Source organism: Colius striatus, chromosome 4 (assembly GCF_028858725.1).
Source record: "Colius striatus isolate bColStr4 chromosome 4, bColStr4.1.hap1, whole genome shotgun sequence".
Classification (NCBI taxonomy): Eukaryota; Metazoa; Chordata; class Aves; order Coliiformes; family Coliidae; genus Colius; species Colius striatus.
The window spans coordinates 33,223,464-33,241,857 of NC_084762.1; the positions used below are offsets into that span (position 1 = coordinate 33,223,464).

General features: G+C 35.4%; 1 protein-coding gene across 1 annotated transcript in view; it reads right to left on the minus strand.

Annotated features, from left to right (window-relative positions):
- The window catches only part of INVS (inversin), a 99,107-nt gene that overhangs the window by 28,313 nt on the left and 52,400 nt on the right, over window positions 1-18,394 (minus strand). Inside the window, exons 6-10 of the mRNA XM_061994963.1 lie at window positions 14,754-14,934; window positions 11,016-11,125; window positions 6,544-6,715; window positions 1,656-1,811; window positions 27-256 (exon numbers count right to left, since the gene is read on the minus strand). Of these exons, the coding sequence (XP_061850947.1) occupies window positions 27-256; window positions 1,656-1,811; window positions 6,544-6,715; window positions 11,016-11,125; window positions 14,754-14,934 (849 nt within the window). The remainder of the gene's footprint in view (window positions 1-26; window positions 257-1,655; window positions 1,812-6,543; window positions 6,716-11,015; window positions 11,126-14,753; window positions 14,935-18,394) is intronic.

Sequence of the window (18,394 nt, forward strand, 5' to 3'; positions counted from 1 at the left end):
AACTAGCTCAGTCAAGAACAACTTACCTCTTTATCCTGAATATTTGGATCTGCGTTGTTTTCCAGTAATACTACCATGCAGTTAATGTAACCACCATAAGCAGCACATTGCAGAGGTGTTCTACCTGCGTAATCCTGCACGTTAGGGTTGATTTTATTTTCTATCAAGATTTGGCACACGTCAGCATTTCCTCCTAGGGCTGCCCAGTGAAGGGGTGAATGGCCATCTTGGTCAACTAAATCTACTCTTGCTCCTCCTGTAACAATAAACACATTTTTTTTAACAATTAAAAGAACCTCACAACCTTTTGACGGTAAAGAAAGGAACAAAATTATGTCCAACCAGAACTTATTTGGTAAACTAGCAATTCTGAAAGTATCTTCAACTTTGTTACTCAAATCCTAAGACCTAAATCAAAATTAATAGTTTCAGTGAAGGTTGGGCATCTTAAGTTTTTTACATGCTTCTGAGTATCTTCTCAGATGCTTTAGAATCTCCACATTTGTGGAATGCTCTTCAAAAACCTAGCTTTTATTTGTTTCAGGCCTACTAATTTGCAGTGAAACTTTTATTTCTCAACAATAAAATCACTTTTGAAAATTTGACTTCAGATGAAATCTCTTTTTAAATCTCTAAAGCAGACAAAATATTCAGTGTGTAAGAACGACTTTTGAAAAAAGCTGTTTTTTTTTTTTTTTAATTCAAGCATGCTAAGACTCTTCTGTGCAGATACTTGATTTCTTTTTGTCTTTTTCCAAGATGTTAAAACTGTGTACAAAAATAATACTCCACAAATATAAAAGCTTGAACCAAGCAGCACCAATCACTGTCTATATCATAACATATTTCAACAAACCTAACTGGTGAAAGGAAGAGCTTAAGGGGAAGCTAAAATATACCCCACAGATCAGAAAGGGGAGCACACTTTTCAGTGAGAAAGGCTGGTTGACAAAAAAACTTGCAATTTGTTAGCCTGGATACTGTCCATAAATGGGATAATATCTCAAGTAGGAGGTACACTACTTTCAGCTACTTGGAACATTTCTGTGAAGCTAAAATGACAGAATTTTGCATCTAAGATACCACTGTTCTTTCACTTCAGCAGAATTTTTACTATTATCTCAAACTGTGTACATTGTTAAATCTCATTTCTTTCTATAAATAAAATACTGCTCATAAAAAAGAGCCAGAGGGAAATGTACTGATTTAGGATTTTTGATAGCTACCTTCATTAAAAAAGAAAGGTTCCTTTAAATAATAAAGAAATCTTCAAAGAAGCCTGAAAATGCTTTCTCACTACAGAGAAGAAAGCTTAATTTTTTTACTGGAGGAAACAAAAAGAAAAAAACTCAACACTTTGCTGGGGGAAGAGGTGGTTTGAGAGACCAGAACATACTTGGAAAGGCTAGAGTAGAAAAGAGCTGTGAAAAATACTATCCCAATTTTGAAAATTATATATTTAACACTTCCAGCCATTTTGCACAACACTGATAATCTTTTACATTTACTAGCTCTCTTCCACAAATGGTACTTACAGACAAAGCCTGCTTTAGGGAAGCAATTTTCTACCCCACTTCTTGCTCAGCTTATTTCCCAGTCCCACGAGAAAGTAGCACCAGAACTCCAAACAGGTACGTAAATAGATAACAGCTAACCTTTAATGAGTGTTTGTATCACTTCTTTGTGTCCCATCTCACAAGCTCGGAAAAGCGGGGTGTGTTTCATGACATCCAAAGCATCTACCTGTGCGTTATGTTCTAGCAGCAGTTTCACTGTGCTGACATGACCAGAAAGGGCAGCAGCATGTAATGCTAAAAGAATAAAGCCGTAGGAAAGAGAAAGCACAATACCATGAGCTTTGGAGGTTCACAATTAGAACAGTCAAACTAAAAATAACTTGAACTATTTATTTCATTGGAAGAGGAGCTTTTCAACCATGGGAAACTGAAAAATCATAACAAGCGATCATTAACCACATTTTACAATACACAGAAATACACAGAAAAAGTTAGCACTGAAACACATTTCTAACTTGTATAAATAGGAATATTAACCTTAGAACCACCGAGATTAGCTTATACTGAGGGTTCGTGGAAGGTCAGTAGCTTCTGATTAAGAGAATATAACATTATCTACTTCCATCTTTGTTTTGTGGCATTGCTTAGATCACTCCAATGGAGATTAAACTGCCCATTGACAGATTGACAGTGAGAGAAAGCTTTCATTATTTCTTCAACGTTTTCCTGAAAATACCTTTTTTTATTTTTTCCAAACAAGCAAAGGTGTCTCAATTGAAACTAACTCCAGGGAACTACCCAGCTGTTCCCACCCCTCCCTTCCTTTTTTCTTTTTTTCAGAATTACTTGGAGAAAGTTTTACACAAGATTATGTGGCAAAGCTATCACATCTTGCACAGTATCTGCAGCTTCCTCCTTTCTTCATGAAAAAGATGATGGAAAGGCCTTTTGTCCCATCTCTACAATTTATGAAGTTCATTTGTATGAAAACCATGCAAGTTGATTTTGCAGACTCCTACTCTTCCATAGATTTCTTTGCCCTCTCATATTTGAATGTATGCAGACTTCACTGAGTCCAAACCAAGAAATAACACAGAGCTGATTTAGATACTTTAGACCTCAGAGGTAAAGTCATGGTGTCCTATAAACGAAGTTTTTATCAGCTAACACAGCATCCTGTGGGCACTGTCAGCTGGAGTTGCAAATGTTAAAATGGCAGTCCCATTAGTTCACAGTTCTTTTTGAAGGAAAGGAGAACTATATACAGCAGTAGGATTTCAAACCAATGGAGGACACATATATTGGAGATTTCACTTGATTTCAGATTGCTTTGGATTATTTTCTATAGTCAGTCAAATCAGATAATCTACATTCTCATACTGCCTGACATGTAGAATGTTTCACAGATGACAAAATAATTTAGAATGAAAATGCAAAACAGTGAAATTCATAAATGTGCATTTAGTAAAGTGAATTTATATTTCCCCTCAAAATTTCACAAATATTCATCCTTGGTGAGGACTCAGTCTGCTCAACTAAGCAAAATGTGGAGCTGTGAACAGTACCTACGTGTTTCTACTTGTTTAAAGCTAAAACAGGCACGGTCAGGATCCAGCAGAGGCATTATACAGAAAGGCAAACCACGAAGGCCAGCATTAGGAGGAATTGCTTCTTGAACTGTAACCAGAAAATCAAAACAGCCAGGCTTTTTGTATTTGCCTGCTACTGTTTACCACTGCCATAAGCTTCAAAAAACTTAGGAAACGGTAAACCAGCATAACCTGTTACATAGGCACTACTGAAACACAGGTTGTTTATACTGTCTGTGAATCAAATCCATCTAGGTGTGTTGCCTTAAAACACACATTTTCAAAATCAGTGATAGTTAACTGCAATTGTGATACGGAACAATGAGGCACCTCCTACAAAAACTGAAGTCACAGCCGGAGACACTGAGAACTGCTGCCTTAGTAATTGAAATCAGGCCTTTAAGATGACACTGATGTTTAACTTGCAGCTAAAAAGCATAGGGATGATCACTGAACTCCTGAAAAACATCTGTAAGCAGTAAGATCTGCAGTAGCTCTGTGAGTGGGTGGCTATCAGAGGAAACTTGATGAGAATGAGATTCCTGCTGTTTGAAACATTTGGATGGGCCTGGTTTTCATGGTCTGACCTCACAGTAAACTCTAGGTTCTGGTTTTTGTACTGCATTTCTTATGAAACAGAAGGCAGTAAACCACTCCATCAGATGACACATGGGGTGTGTATAACAATACAATAGAAAAAGAGCTGCTGTGTCAGCTTGGCTGGTTCTTCCTCCCTATCACTCATTCTGACGCAGGCATCTTGTTTCGCACTTTGTGCTCAATATGCTCGTGTAAGCCAAATTTTCTGTGATGGAGTCTCGGTGACTGAAGAGATTCTTCAGCCAGCTGGTCACAATAGGCCTTTTGTTCAGCCGACAGACAGAGCCCTCTCCATTGTAGGCAGTGACGGCAGAGCTATAAAGCTGCCCCTGTAATGCTCCTGCAGTGCTGATCTCTGAGAGGAGGGAAATTCCTTTCCCTTGGTGTCATTCTCCTACACAATAAGGACAGCCTGGATGTTCTAGCAGGGCTGAACAGAAAGCTTGCTCTTTTTAAGTAAAAGCAAAAGGCTGAGTTAACGCAACACTATAACTGAGCTCAACTGAGTTGGCACACAAAAGTCAGAAAAACACAACCTTGAACTCTCCTCAGCAACTGTATCCCAGGCACAGTGGCATGTACCCTATTTTCTAGTAGTGCATAGTTTCCCGTCAGCATACCATGCTGCTTCTTCCCTCACAAAAACCTAGGAATGATTAAGGACCTTCAGAAAAACACCCAAGTCTGAAACGTACTGATTTACTGGTGCGTTTCCTTTTAAGTTTACAGCTCACTGTCACGATGCCCATGCTACTGCACATGCTCTCAGATTGCTTGACAGCAAGCGATAAACAGCTGAATTCCCCACTTTAAGACAATTACTGTGTTCTATACAACAGCAGCTTCAAGTAAATGTAAATTACATTCATTTCCTTGGATTAAAAGCCCTACAACAAAAATCAAGACTAAAAGGTGATTACACATCACTGCTACCAAAGGTTTAAGACGCACCCAAACACCTGAATTATTCAAGCATGAAATCCGTGACACCTCAGTAATTTCAGAAACACAGGATGTGATTAATGTCTACAAAGAAAACCTTTTTTTAGGACGTTTGCACAGTAACTACACCATTATTGCACCTTAAGGTCTGAAACAAATACTGTGAGGTGTTTAAAAGGGAACAGTTAGGAAGGAGCAAATACAGGTGAGACTGAAACAAAGGCAGATCAAGACTAAAATTTGTAGAGTACATAGATTGTAAAGTTATTAAAAAAAGAAAACTGGATGTTTTTAATGCACTACTTCTTAAATTCTTCCAAATTATATGAACTTGGAAAGACTTGGGGGTTTTGTGTGATGATTTTTAAAGAAAGCAAGAATTTTGTATTTAAACACAATTTTAAGATAACTGTGTGTGGCTTTTTGTGTAAAGATCCACCATACCACCAAAGAAAATAAACATTTTCAATTTTTTAATATGAAAGTAATCTCCAGACATGGTATCTTTCAAATCCTGAACCACACAATCCTGACATTGTATTTATTTGTCATTTGTACGTTAGTTGAAGTGAGATCTGAAAAAAGCAAAGCTGTAAAACTCCTACCTTTGTTTCTTGGTTGGGACAGATCTATACTACAAGCTCCCTGACTATAAGCACGCAGCTTAATCTAGTTTGTGCGTGTGTGCAGTCAAAAGATAACATTTGAGTATACTTTAAAACAACATTAACTTTTATATTAACAAACACTGCAATATACATTTTTGTTCAAAACAACATAAAATATGTTCTTTAGAATAACATGTTTCTCCCAGTGTTTTTGGCAGAAATACCCTCCACTACATTCTCCACAGGTGTGTGCTCTGACCATCAGCTTGGCTATCATTTTACTACTTATTATACCTAAGTGTACATGTTTGCACTTAGCTTCTAAATTTGTGACCTGGCTGTGACTGGTACGTGTGAGTTCATGATCTCCTCCCACACAGCTTATGTCCGCAGCCCCCTGCTACCAAACCCCTCCAATTTATGCCCAATATATGCAGAGTCTCCTCTTTTTCTGTTCATGTATCATAAGCACACTATACAGCTCCCCTGCTCTTACCTGTATTCCCAGAATTCTTGAACACACATTCCCTTCAACACTTGTCTCTCTGTCAAAACTGTTGTTCTGTTTTCATTGAAAATACTACATAGGTGCAATATTTCTAACACAAATTCTTATCTTATTTTCATTAAAGGAGATAAAGTAATAGTTGCTATAGGAAATACTGAATTTCATTACTTGCACGCTTGAATTCTGAAACACTGCGTGAAAAACCTATTCTTTGCTTCAGGCTGATAGTGGGATGACAAACTTAGGAAATATCAAGTTTAAACTCCTGTTTGGACAACAGAACTACAGCTCTAATCTTTATCATACTATCTTTACAAATAACTATGGTACTTCTGATTTTCATGATGGTAACTTAGCCACTTCACTGGTTTGTCTTCTCTACATGGTTTCAAAGCATTTATTTACTGATAATTTTTTTTAACAGGCATTTTCAAGCACGGCTTTTTATGCAGTTATATTTAACTTTGTTCTTCAAAATGAATGACAGCTCTTACTTTCTCAGGTTTACAGATCTAACTACATAGCAACATAGCACTACATTTCTTCTTCTTGTCATGTTTCAAACAAACTGGTTCAATATGTGCAGAAAAAGTATAATTCTTTCCCACAATAAGGCAAAGAAGTGACTCACACATAATTTAACTAATGCAGAAATATATTCAGGATTAAGGTTCACATCCAGAAAAAAAGATTAATACAGCTTCTAACAATGTTTTTTATTTGGTGGAAATCATAGTAACTGGAAACATCTAGTGGCTCTTTTCTATAAAGCATCTTACCTGTGCCAGCATATTTGTCTGTCATATTGATATCTATATCCAATTTTAAAGTCAGCATAGTCCTAATGACATCATCACTGCCTTTGCCAGCTGCCCACATGAAGGATGTTCTTCCCTCCAGATCTGAGTCATCTTTTACAGACGGATGTTTCAAAAATACTTCAACTGTTTCCTGAAAAGACATACTATTGAAATTAACATTAAAAGGCATCTGTAACAACAAGAAACTAATGTGTCTCATTTAGCTGTTCACGAAGCAAATCAAAGCTTCATTTTTCCTTGTTATATAGAGTAACAGCTCAACAGAAACACTGTATTTTCTGGTATGCCCCTTTCCTCATCAATGTTCATAGCTTGTCCTTAACTATGAGTTTAATGCTGTCATTTATTTAATACTTTTTTCTTTTCAGTGTCAAACATTATGTGTTCATCATAAGGAAGCAAAAGACACTGTAGTCACAGTGAAGAAAGCAATGGGAAAAATATTGTCAGCTTATCAAAACATTACTGTAATAGTATGATGTTAAAATAATGCTCGTTCTTTCTCCAGTTCTAAATATGACCATATATGCAAATATTTTAGTTTGTCAAGCTAGTAATACTCTGTCTATTCAAAAAAACAAACAAAAAAGAAGACTGACTCTTGAGGCAATGCAAAAATATTTCCCAATATTTAATAATATAAACAGGTTACTAATCACTGAAATATTAAAAAAAAATATTAATAAAATCTTTACTGCAAGGTCCAGGCTTTGCACTGTAACTGTTACACTGAAATCGCTATTTAAATGAAAGCAAAAATAATTATTTCTTCAAATGTTGTATTTGTGTTGACCTCTCATCAAACCAGAACACTTATTTAACCTGCTGCAAAATTCTTAATATGCAACAAATGAAAGGAAGAGAGAGGAAATCACAAGGGATAGAAAAACAAATAGGGGAAGATTTTCCAGTTTCTATCTAATGTCTTACAAATGCTGTGTATTTAACAGCTGGTAAACATCTCTTAAAATCCACTGTTAGGCTAGCCAATAAAAATTGGAAAAGAGTGTATTTCATTATTTTCTTTCTAGATTTTAGCAGTAACACTATTTTATCCTTTCCCACATGTGACTCCAAAATAGCTCTATGACTGCTCTGGGTCGGATGAGAATTCAAATGTTTATAATCATGAAGGTGTACAAATGCTTAGGACCTATTGATTGGCTTGGATTATTTTTAACTACTACTTATTACTTCATTCCTCTAAAGAAATATGAAATTTCTCATTTATCTTACGTTATTGTGATCTAAGATTCTATCATTTTGTGAATTTCAGTCCATATCTGCCCTGTCAGTTTACTGTAAAAAGGTCCAAGCAGAAATAACGAGGAATGAAAGCATTAAGCCTTCCACACAAACCAGCATGTGTTTATAGCTTTGTGTACTCACACTGACCACCACCACACCTCAGACACAAATGGGTACTCATTAGGCCAGCAACTCAGCACCCTACCAGTACTCTGCACTGCTTGAAATCCTGCAAAGTGAAAAGCAGTATGAAGGCTGGACCTTTTCAATACTAAGGCACATATCCTACAAATATAAATAAGTAATTTTATTTTTCCATTAAGATTTAGCAAAGCAACATTTCTTTCAACCATTTTTTTTCTAGAGTTTTTAATGGAAAGAAAGTGGAAGAAAATTCCATAGTGCTGTAAGAGATATTTTCCAAAATGAAGTGATCACAACCTCAAACAGAATGACCACTAAATTAGATCAGGATGGTTAAGAAATCAGAAAACAGAAGTGTCAATCAGTTTAATTGTATGTGTATTTTATAATGAAAAAAAATTACATGTATTTTACTTCTATTTTAAAAAGTGCAGAAAACAAAATAGAAAACAACACAGCTGAAAGCTAGCAGTAAAGGAGAGAAGTAAATGTTGATCACTTTATTCTGTGCTATCAAAAAACTCAGAAAAATAATAAATACTATTTTTGAATATTTGAAATTAAGACAGAAGTATCCCCATTTCATTTACCACATCAATCTATACAAGCATGGAAAAGGGGAGTATACTGTCCTGGAGATCTGTTGAAAAATTCAGGAAAAAAAATTAGTCCTGCATTTTGCACACTAAAATCAATACTAATAGAGCATCTTCCTTCACACATGAAGTTCAAAAATTTTAAAAGGATGTTTATTTGGATCTTCTGCAGGATACAGAAGCCGTCTAAATTTCAGGAAACCTATTTGGGTGGTTATTTTAAGTAACTTTTCTTCTAAAACTTTTCCTGCTATAATGAGTGGGGATAACTTAGTCTTAGAGATAACTTAGAGAACAAATTCTTCATGTAAATCAAGTGCCAGCTAAGCCTCTTCAATCTTTAAAAAACAAAACTGGCATATTAGAGTAAGTAACCCACAGAAAAACAAGGCAAAGAACAAGATACCGAGTTAAGTAAAACTGAAAGCAATAAAATGTTTATAATAAACACAAAAGAACAAAATTTATTCTTCTTGTTAGAAAGAAACATTTCATTTTAACTGAGAAACACACTATGCTTATCCAGACGGAACAGAAAAACAACATGGCTCTCAAACCATAAATATATAGAAACTACTGGCAAAACAAACATGGATGTATCTCCACTCAGTTGTTTGACTGTTTATGGAATACACTGGTGTGAATTACTCAAGGACTTGTATGCAATCAATAAAAAAAGCAAACAGAAACAATCATCATGGGAAAACAGAGGAAAACACCAGACACCGTTCAGGCATATGTAAACAGGGGCTCTTGGATACATCACCAGGTAAACGAGGGTTGCAGATCTGAATGAGACTGTTCTGTTAAATCCTTCATGTAAGATAGGAAACTATACCTTCATTGTAAACACAAAAGATTACAAAAGAATGTCTGATTCTTCATCAGCTACTCTATTTCCCCATAAAAACTGAAACGATATTGTAGTTTGGTTGGCCAGTGGGATCAAAAAGCAGCAACATAATGAACATGTTTTATACAACTCAATCCAGCCCAGAGAAAGAAAGGCAATATATAAAAAATATTTTTTTATCAATATAGAAAAGAAAAGAAAAGCAAAGCATAAAAACATGTGGACATAATCAGCAGATTGTAAATAAAAACATTCTGTCTCTCCCGTGAGTGAGTCAAACTAGAAAGAAAGGCTTTAACAACAAAATATTTCAGGGGTGAGTCAGACTCAAACTGTCATATAATGTAATGCACATTAATTAGCATGAATTTAAAAATCTCTAAAATATAAAAATTCTACAGAGATATGCTCCAATGGACCTCTGATTTTAAAAACTATCTGGATGGTCTTACTAAGACCACTTCCAAAAAAACCACACTGAAACCCTGAAAGTCACTTTCACAAGGAAACAAATGGTGGCACTTGTGGTACTAATATACCTTGTTCAGCTCCTTCTTTCAATAGTACTTCTGGATTTGGTACCTTGAATGGTTCTGAAGGGCATTAAAGTTTTACTTGTTTTATGAAAATTAACAGGTGAGTAGGCAGGAAAGACCCAAATTAGTATCCTTGTTAAGAAAACACTGCAGTATGCCCTACATACCTGCATTAATTAGGCCCTAAATAACTATTTTTTCGGAGGTTATGAATACTGTAACTGAAGGAAAATTAGGTGGCAGCTCTCAACTTACTACTCATGGCGTAATTCAACTTAGAGAGATAGAGAAGGAAAAAAACCTTCTCAAGTTCCAGTGCTTGATAAAGATTTCTATAGTAACATCTATGACCAGTAATCATTAAAGTGCTGAGTTTTATACTTGGCTCTACTGTGTCTGATCTTGCTCTGGAAAAAAAATACCTATTATAGCAAAATAAAAGAACTAGGCTGTATGAGGAATCCACTTATTTTGTTATCTGACTTTTAAAATAAATTGTTTAAACATTAAAATCTTTGTTTAAGAAAAGGTTAAAAAATATAATGATGATGAAGCATTGTGATGAAAGGCACTCACTCCTTAGCCATGCTTTAGGAGACAACGGCTCATTCATAATAGCAAATATTCATGTTAATCACCTTCTTGAAGGCAAAGACTCCTTTGATTGGTACCAAAGCAGCTGTGCAAATACTCATCCAGGTTATCTTGTTCTAAATACCTTATAACTCCTAAGATTTTCCTGTAATGATCCTTACAAATTTAAAGCACAGTAAAATAGTAGGTGTCATTGTGCTTTCTAATTAGTACCTAAGTAACTGTTGTGTGTTCTGATGCAAACAATGGGCCTTTCTTTGTACAAAGCTTTTTTTAAAACTATTTTTAACATTTTGAAATGAACCACATTTTATATCATGTAACATAGGAAAACTGTGAATTAAGCTTGTGCAGACACACTGTGTTTATATGATTTTAAAAACAATTTAAACACTTTGTTGCATTATAAATGTTTCAGCAAAATATATTTAGTGCACATTTAGGGCATATTCTACTTACAGCAAAGTTGCTCTGTGCTGCATAATGTAGAGGTGTTGCACCTTGACTATCAGATGGGATAGTTCCAAACTTATTTCTTTCTAATAAGAGATGGACAATCTGTGCATGACCTGAGAAAAAGAATATAATAAAACCAGATATGTGTCAAATTCTAAAGTTAATCACTTCCCTATCAAAAAAACAAACACAAAAAACATTAAAGAAAATTTACAGACTTCAATAAATAATAGTATGCTTGCGTTGTAGCCGTCATAGTCTACATGTAAGACTTGATATTTGAACCATTAAATCCAGCATTATTATTCTTCCCAATAGCATTCCAGTTCCACAGTCTTTATCCTCATTTTAGAGGGGCATCTGTAAATCAGATTGACCTACAAATAAGAATGTGTGGGAAAAATATCTATTTCTTTTAAAAGAAATCACTAGAGCATTTCCCTAAACAAACAAACACCAGTAGCTGGTCAGACAGCTGCAATGTTAACACTGCAGCAAATGAGTTGAATATTTCCAGAAAAAGCTTCTGATAATTCATCTGACATACTGCATTTGAGTGACAGGTCAGTCAAAAGCAGCAAAGTGAGCACAGACTGATGACCATGAGCACCTGTCCATCTACATTAAAAGCTGGGCTAAATGAACCTTGACAATTTCATCCTACATCACACTGTTTCACAGAAATTAAGTGTAAATTCTTTACTTAAAGTTTTCATAGAATTGTAGAATGGTAGGGGTTGGAAGGGACCTTTAGAGATCATCTAGTCCAATCCCCCGCAGAAGCAGGTTCACCTAGATCAGCTCGCATAGGAAAATGTCCAGGTGAGTCTTGAAGACCTCCAAGGAAGGAGACTCCACAACCTCTCTGGGCAGCCTGTGCCACTGCTCCGTCACCCTCACAGTGAAATAGTTTTTTCTTATATATAAGTGGAACTTTTTGTGTTCCAGCTTCATCCCATTACCCCTTGTCCTGTTGCTAGCTACTATAGAAAAAAGGGATGTCCCAACCTCCTGATATCCACCCTTTAGATATTTATAAATGTTAATAAGATCTCCCCTCAGTCTCCTCTTCTCCAGACTAAACAGCCTCAGTTCCCGCAGCCTTTCCTCTTATGAAAGATGTTCCAGTCCCCTGATCACCTTGGTGACCCTGCACTAGACTCTCTCCAGCACTTCCCTGTCCCTCTTGAGCTGAGGAGCCCAGAACTGGACACAGGACTCCACATGAGGCCTCACCAGGGCAGAGTAGAGGGGGAGCTGAACCTCCCTTGACCTGCTGGCCACACTCTTGATCCATCCCAGGATGCCACTGGCCTTCCTGGCCACAAGAGCCCATTGCTGGCTCATGTTTAGTTTAAGTTTTGTTCAACAAAAATTTCAACTGAAGATGTATAGCAGAATCTGAATGAACAGCTATGTGGAGATTATTTTTTTCTAGGGGCTTTAGGGTGTACAAGATAGGCTGCTCTTTCCTTTCAGCTATTAAGCAAAGTTAGGACCCAGAACATAACAACACTCTGTCCCTTTGTACCAGAAAAAAAACATTGTAATGTTGCTATGCTTTTCCCATCTATCAGAAGTAAATTGAGGTGCACTGGAAGATGTTGGTTCTTAGTGCAATCCTAGCAGGAAAAACATTGGAGTACTGAGCCTGCATAAAAAGTTTCCTGAACTTTCAGGACACACAATTAGAAAAACAGGAATTAAACTCTGTAATCAGGTCAGGAGGTCTACCTAAATTATCTGAGAAAGAAGGTTTGAAGCAGTTGAGAAAAATTTTGCATTGGGTAAATAAATACATTGGTGCAAAGATGGACGTCACTTGGACATTAATTAACGTAAACATAAAAACTTGTTTCTTGAGGTCCAGAATTGATATTTCATATAGAGGAGATGTAACTTGTCTCAGATATTTATTTACACAAAATAAAAGGTAACAGGAGCAATGATGCCCTAAGATGCAATCACATGCAACCCATCACCTTTAACAGAGTATTTGTGGCTGTATCTATGCACTACTTAAAACTCCTACTCTTAACCAGTGTAGTAACATTTTAGACTCTTTGAGATGTTTATATATATTCTAGAATCTAACTTAAAAACAGAACTCTAAAAATTGATCATGATTTACTAATCAGAACTTCCCCATGGGCATATGCCACCCAGAGACCTCACCAAATTCACAAAGGACTCTGGAGACCTTGGCACATCTTCTCTGCCCCGTTGTTCCACATTGATTAGACAATCCATTTTTCCAATGGACAAAACTGTTCTCTTAAATAAAATCAATTTCAAAACACAATAAATTTTGCTTCTTGGACAGAATCAAGTGATAACAATTACTCTTTGGGAGATTGATCCTATGACACTTAAAATGTTTCAAATTTTCTCTCTAAAAATTCAATATCCCTACTTGAATGCAAATGCAAATCTGAGGACATTCTTACTTCCCTGCTTTGCTTTTTTAAAAATAAACATAATCAAACTACAACTATACTGTCACTGAGGTTGCAGTAACTCACTCCAGTGAGCAATATGATTCTTTTACTCGCATTCTTTGTCTGCAGTGTCCCAAAGGGTCACAGGGGTGAAGCCTGTTAGAAAGGGAAAGAGTGTTTGAAGATTCTTTTTATCCAGTATATGGTGTTTATTTTTTTCCCTCATGGAGAACAGAAAATAGGCTGTCAATTTTCTAAATAATATTATTTTTGTGTCTGTCATTTTTTAAGTTGCATTTCCCTCTATTTAGACATTTATATTTAATCAGGTTTTACCTGTTTTGCAAAGATTTAGTTTTGTGAGCTGTAAAATCAAACTGTGCAGAATTCACACATGCAAGGTTATAATTTACAGGGCATCTAAGTCTCAAGGTAGCAATCTGAACACAAAAACTTATGTGAATAAAACTCTCGTCAGAGCTGATTAGTGTCTCTGATGAAGAGCTTTGTACTAGAAGTAGCAGAAGCATCAGCTCTGCCATTTTCTTCTTGTTTACTTGTACTAGCATTTTCAGATTATCTGTAGTTTCTTTGCAGCAATCTTTTGAAGTCACTTTTCTATTTTGTATGGGGTATTTTAGTAAAAACTACATAATATAATCTATAAATCCACTTAATTTGCACACATAAACTGCAATACATTGCAATAAACTGAGAGTGAACAAATGAGTCATGGTGCCACTGCCGATCCCTCTGCCTTGTGGAGCACTCACTTCCCTCAGATACCTCACAAATCCCACGTAACCGTCTTATACAAAGAACAAGTGAAGATGCTAGTATCAATCCATACATTAAATATTAGTAAAGTTTTCTTATTCTTTCAGATTTAAAATAAATATAAACAGAAGTTCTGGTATTTTCTTCATGCACCTCAATGTATCGTCTTGCGCACACACTGAGGTGCACACTCCACTTCAGACAGTGTTGCTCTGGAGTACCAATTGACAGGGGTTTTTTACCTACAAACAAAACAATAGATGCAAGAATATCTCAATATGCTCTAATTGTTCTTACATTGTGAGCATAGATAGGCCACTGAAGTAATGCATTTTACAGTGCTTTGGAGAATGTGAAGCTGTAAAAAAGAGTCTACACACAAACTTCTAATCCTGGTCTAGCAGAAACTATTATTGTTGTAAGAGATTAGTTATCATGTCAGGTTTGAATTAAATAAAAAACAGAGACAAAGATGAAAAACCACAGTCAATTAATTATTAAATGACTTCAACATTGTCCAGTTTACCAAGTAAGGCTGCCCAGTGAAGGGGAGTTCGAAATAAATTGTCATAAGATGTCACATTGCAGCCTTCATAAGAGGTCAGGACATCAACAACTGCTACGTTCCCATCAGCAACAGCAAAATGAAGGGGAGTTCGTCCTTCATAGTCTTGCCAGTTAAGTAGAGATTCTGTAGGTGCAGCTTCCTTTAAGAAAAGAGAAATACACAATTAAAGAAATATTTAAGCTCAAGAGAAAAAACTAAATATTCTTTACAGATATGAGGGGTTTTTGAGTCTTAAGGAGATCAAGAGCCCATTTTTCAGAAGAATATAGCTCTATCATCAAATACTTTTGTACTTTTGTTACAGTATAGGCTATTTTTTTACAGTTACTTAAATACTGTACAAGCCATGACTTTCAGTACATATTCTGCAAGTTTTACTAGTCCATCGTGCAAGAGGATCCTTACACAGACTAACTCAGGCTCTTGTGAAAATAACTAAGTCTTCTAAATTGATTTTCTAAGTTGAGCACAACGTATATATCTTCATATTTTTCTCCTAGAACACTCTCCTTTTTGCACAAGTTAACCTTATGGCTTTCATTAGAATACTTCTCTAGCATTTTAAAACCATATGACTACCAGACTATTTCTTAAGGAGCTGTAAAGGTTTCTAGCTGATGGGATAGAAGTTAGAGAGTACTACTAATGAATGCATCTACTTGGAATGGGTTTAATTTAGAATAACAAAATCTTTTAAAGTGTTGCAATTAGTATTTAATCACATAACATGTGCATTAATAGATGTAACGTTTCGCCACATTTTCCTAAAAATCATGCTAAATTTCTTTCACATAAGGCTCCTAGCTATATAATTTCAAATTATGATAATTTCCTCTCTTATCAGCTTTTTTTTAGACAGCTTTCTCTTCATGACTTTCTTTCCCAAGCAGAAGAAAACAGGTACAAATGAACATTGTCTTAACATTGAAGAGATCTCCAAATGGCAAGAATCATTAAGGCCCCTGGAATACAAATTTTTAACTTCACTTTCCTGAAAAAAAGAGGTACCTATAAAGAAAATGCTAAACAATAAAACAGTAGAAACTCAGGATGAGGGACACTAAGCATCCAAGGCAGAAGCAGAATGTTAAAACAGGAGTTTAAATAATCTATAGGAAGTAAGTCTGCTGTTCTACCTCCAACAGTTCAGATCAATTCACTGAATTCATGGGAACTCTATGCACAAGAAAAAGGAACATAATCCTGAGATTTTTAACTTCCAATATCAGAGCGGATTTTAAGCCATGATAACTTTAAAAACTCAATTCTTATAATAGAATCACAATATATCTTACAATATACTTTTGAAATACAAGGAAGAGGTTGTGATCAGTGCAGCTTATTAACAGTTTAAGCAAGTTTCTGATCCCTTTCTCACTAAACTAATTGTGATTTTTCCTATTGACTTCATTAGGTACAGAAATAGGCCATAAAAATCATGTGTCTTTGCATTTTGTGAAATGCAGTAACTATTACATAGAAAACAAACATCAAACATTGAGGGTGATAAGTCAAGAAATAAAGTCAGGAAATTCCAAGAATTATGATTTCCATTCAAATACTAATTGACCAAGGTTGTACATTCTATATGTTCTATTTAACAGATAAAAAAAAATATATATATTTAGAGGTATATGTAACAGTATCTCCTCAGTGCAATCTGGCTAAATTAATACTGGATCAGTAACCTCAACTCTGCAATATCCTGATTCTTTGTTTCTTACTGTCTTACTTTCTAGAAGTGACAGTTTAAACCTCCTAATATTTGATTAATATAAGTTTTCTCAAGTGAAACCTTTAGTTTGCATACTGTATGTAAAGTTGCTCGTCTCACATATAAAAACACTGAATCAGTTTTACAGATCAGCATTGTTAGCCATGTTTTGCTGGAGAAAAAAAATTGTCATCCTTGAAACATATTGCAGTTCATTATTATATCTAGCCACTAGTTCATCTATTAAAAACGTTAAAAACAACTAAAAGACCCAAAGTTAACACTGTTACATGAACAAACCACAATAATCAAAGCACCGATGACACTTGTTTTAGGAAGCATTCAAATTCATTTATCTGTAACAGTGAAAAGTAAAGTCTTACATTCTTAAATAAATAATTCTCAAGAGAAAGCAAACTGATAACGTGCTTGCTTTCTGTCTATTCAAAAAGCTCAGCAGGGGGAGTATAGAGCCCACTGCAAGAAATCAGAAGTGATGTTAATGAGAATCCCTTTTAAGAATGACTAAAAATGAATGACGATATGCGCAGAAATTATTACCAACATTCTAAATCCATGAGAAAAAAACATGTTTGAACAAAATGGACAAACCAGAAAGCAAATGTTTCTTCATTTTACTTATAATTTATTGATGTAACTTGGAAAGCTAATTTTCAAGCCTTCTAAAAGCACAACATACTAAATAAATTACTCTTAAAATGCCTGGCTCAAAGTCACCAGTTTTCCCTTAAACATAGTCCCATAACTGAAAGTGTTATTTTGCAAAACAGTAAAGAATCTTTTAATATTAGTCACCATTTATATTCCATCTGAAAGTATTCTTGTTTTTCAGAATTTTTAATCACTTAATCTGAAATTTTCTAGGCTTTTTTTTGCCTACAGTCAAGAGTACAATTTTTTGGATCTGAAGTGGTTTCGGTGTAAAACTAGCAATAATTAAACTGTCACACTCTATTAGTATTTTAACCACAACAGACAGAAGAAGAAACAGAAGCTATGCATTTTTCTGCAGCAATTAGAACAATGGAATTGCAGGCAATAATGGGAAGTGTTATATAAATAAATATAATGTCTCTTACCACAAAGAATAAACAAAGAGATACAAAATAGACAGAGTACTAAGCAGTTGCTTCCATCATATTAATGGAGCCTTATTCTGTTCTTTTCTCCTTAAATCTTCCCACTGCTTTTCATGTAACCAAGCACTTCTGAATCTGGAAAGGTGGAAAAGGAAGCTGACTATGAGAGGATTTACAGATTAGAATTTCTCTCTACTTTCTAAATGGTCATGAGGTTTACTTTCTAAAGATGTCATGAGTTCCATTTTAGCTGTATTTCATGAATTTCATTATTACACATAACCAACTTGTGCATAAGTGTCACCGCTGCAAATCCAACATATTTGTTCAGCATTCAACTGAACTCTTTTCATTATTATCTTGACAATCTCAACGAGCTAAGTACTATACAAACATCAGACAGAACCATGACCCTTCACTTTAGTAATTTATAAACAGAAGACAACAAAGGGACACATCCAGATGGCAGAGAATGGAAAAACAAGACAGTTTTTTCAGTATCGCAGATTGTGGTCTCACTACAAATCAGCAGCTTAATTTTTGTCAAGTTTCTGTAAAGCACCATTTGGGAATTCCAAGCAGCCCAGTAGAGAAAAATAGTTTTCTGGGGAATTCTTCTAGAGTGCTAAAGATAACATGAAAGAAACAACAGCAGAGTTGTTTTTTGTAACGTAGTCAGCAGACAACCAAGGCTGCCAATGCAGAATGACCACGGTAGATATCAATCTGACTGCTATTTGAGCAATGGCACATACTTTTCAGCTTACAGCACTCTATCAGGACAG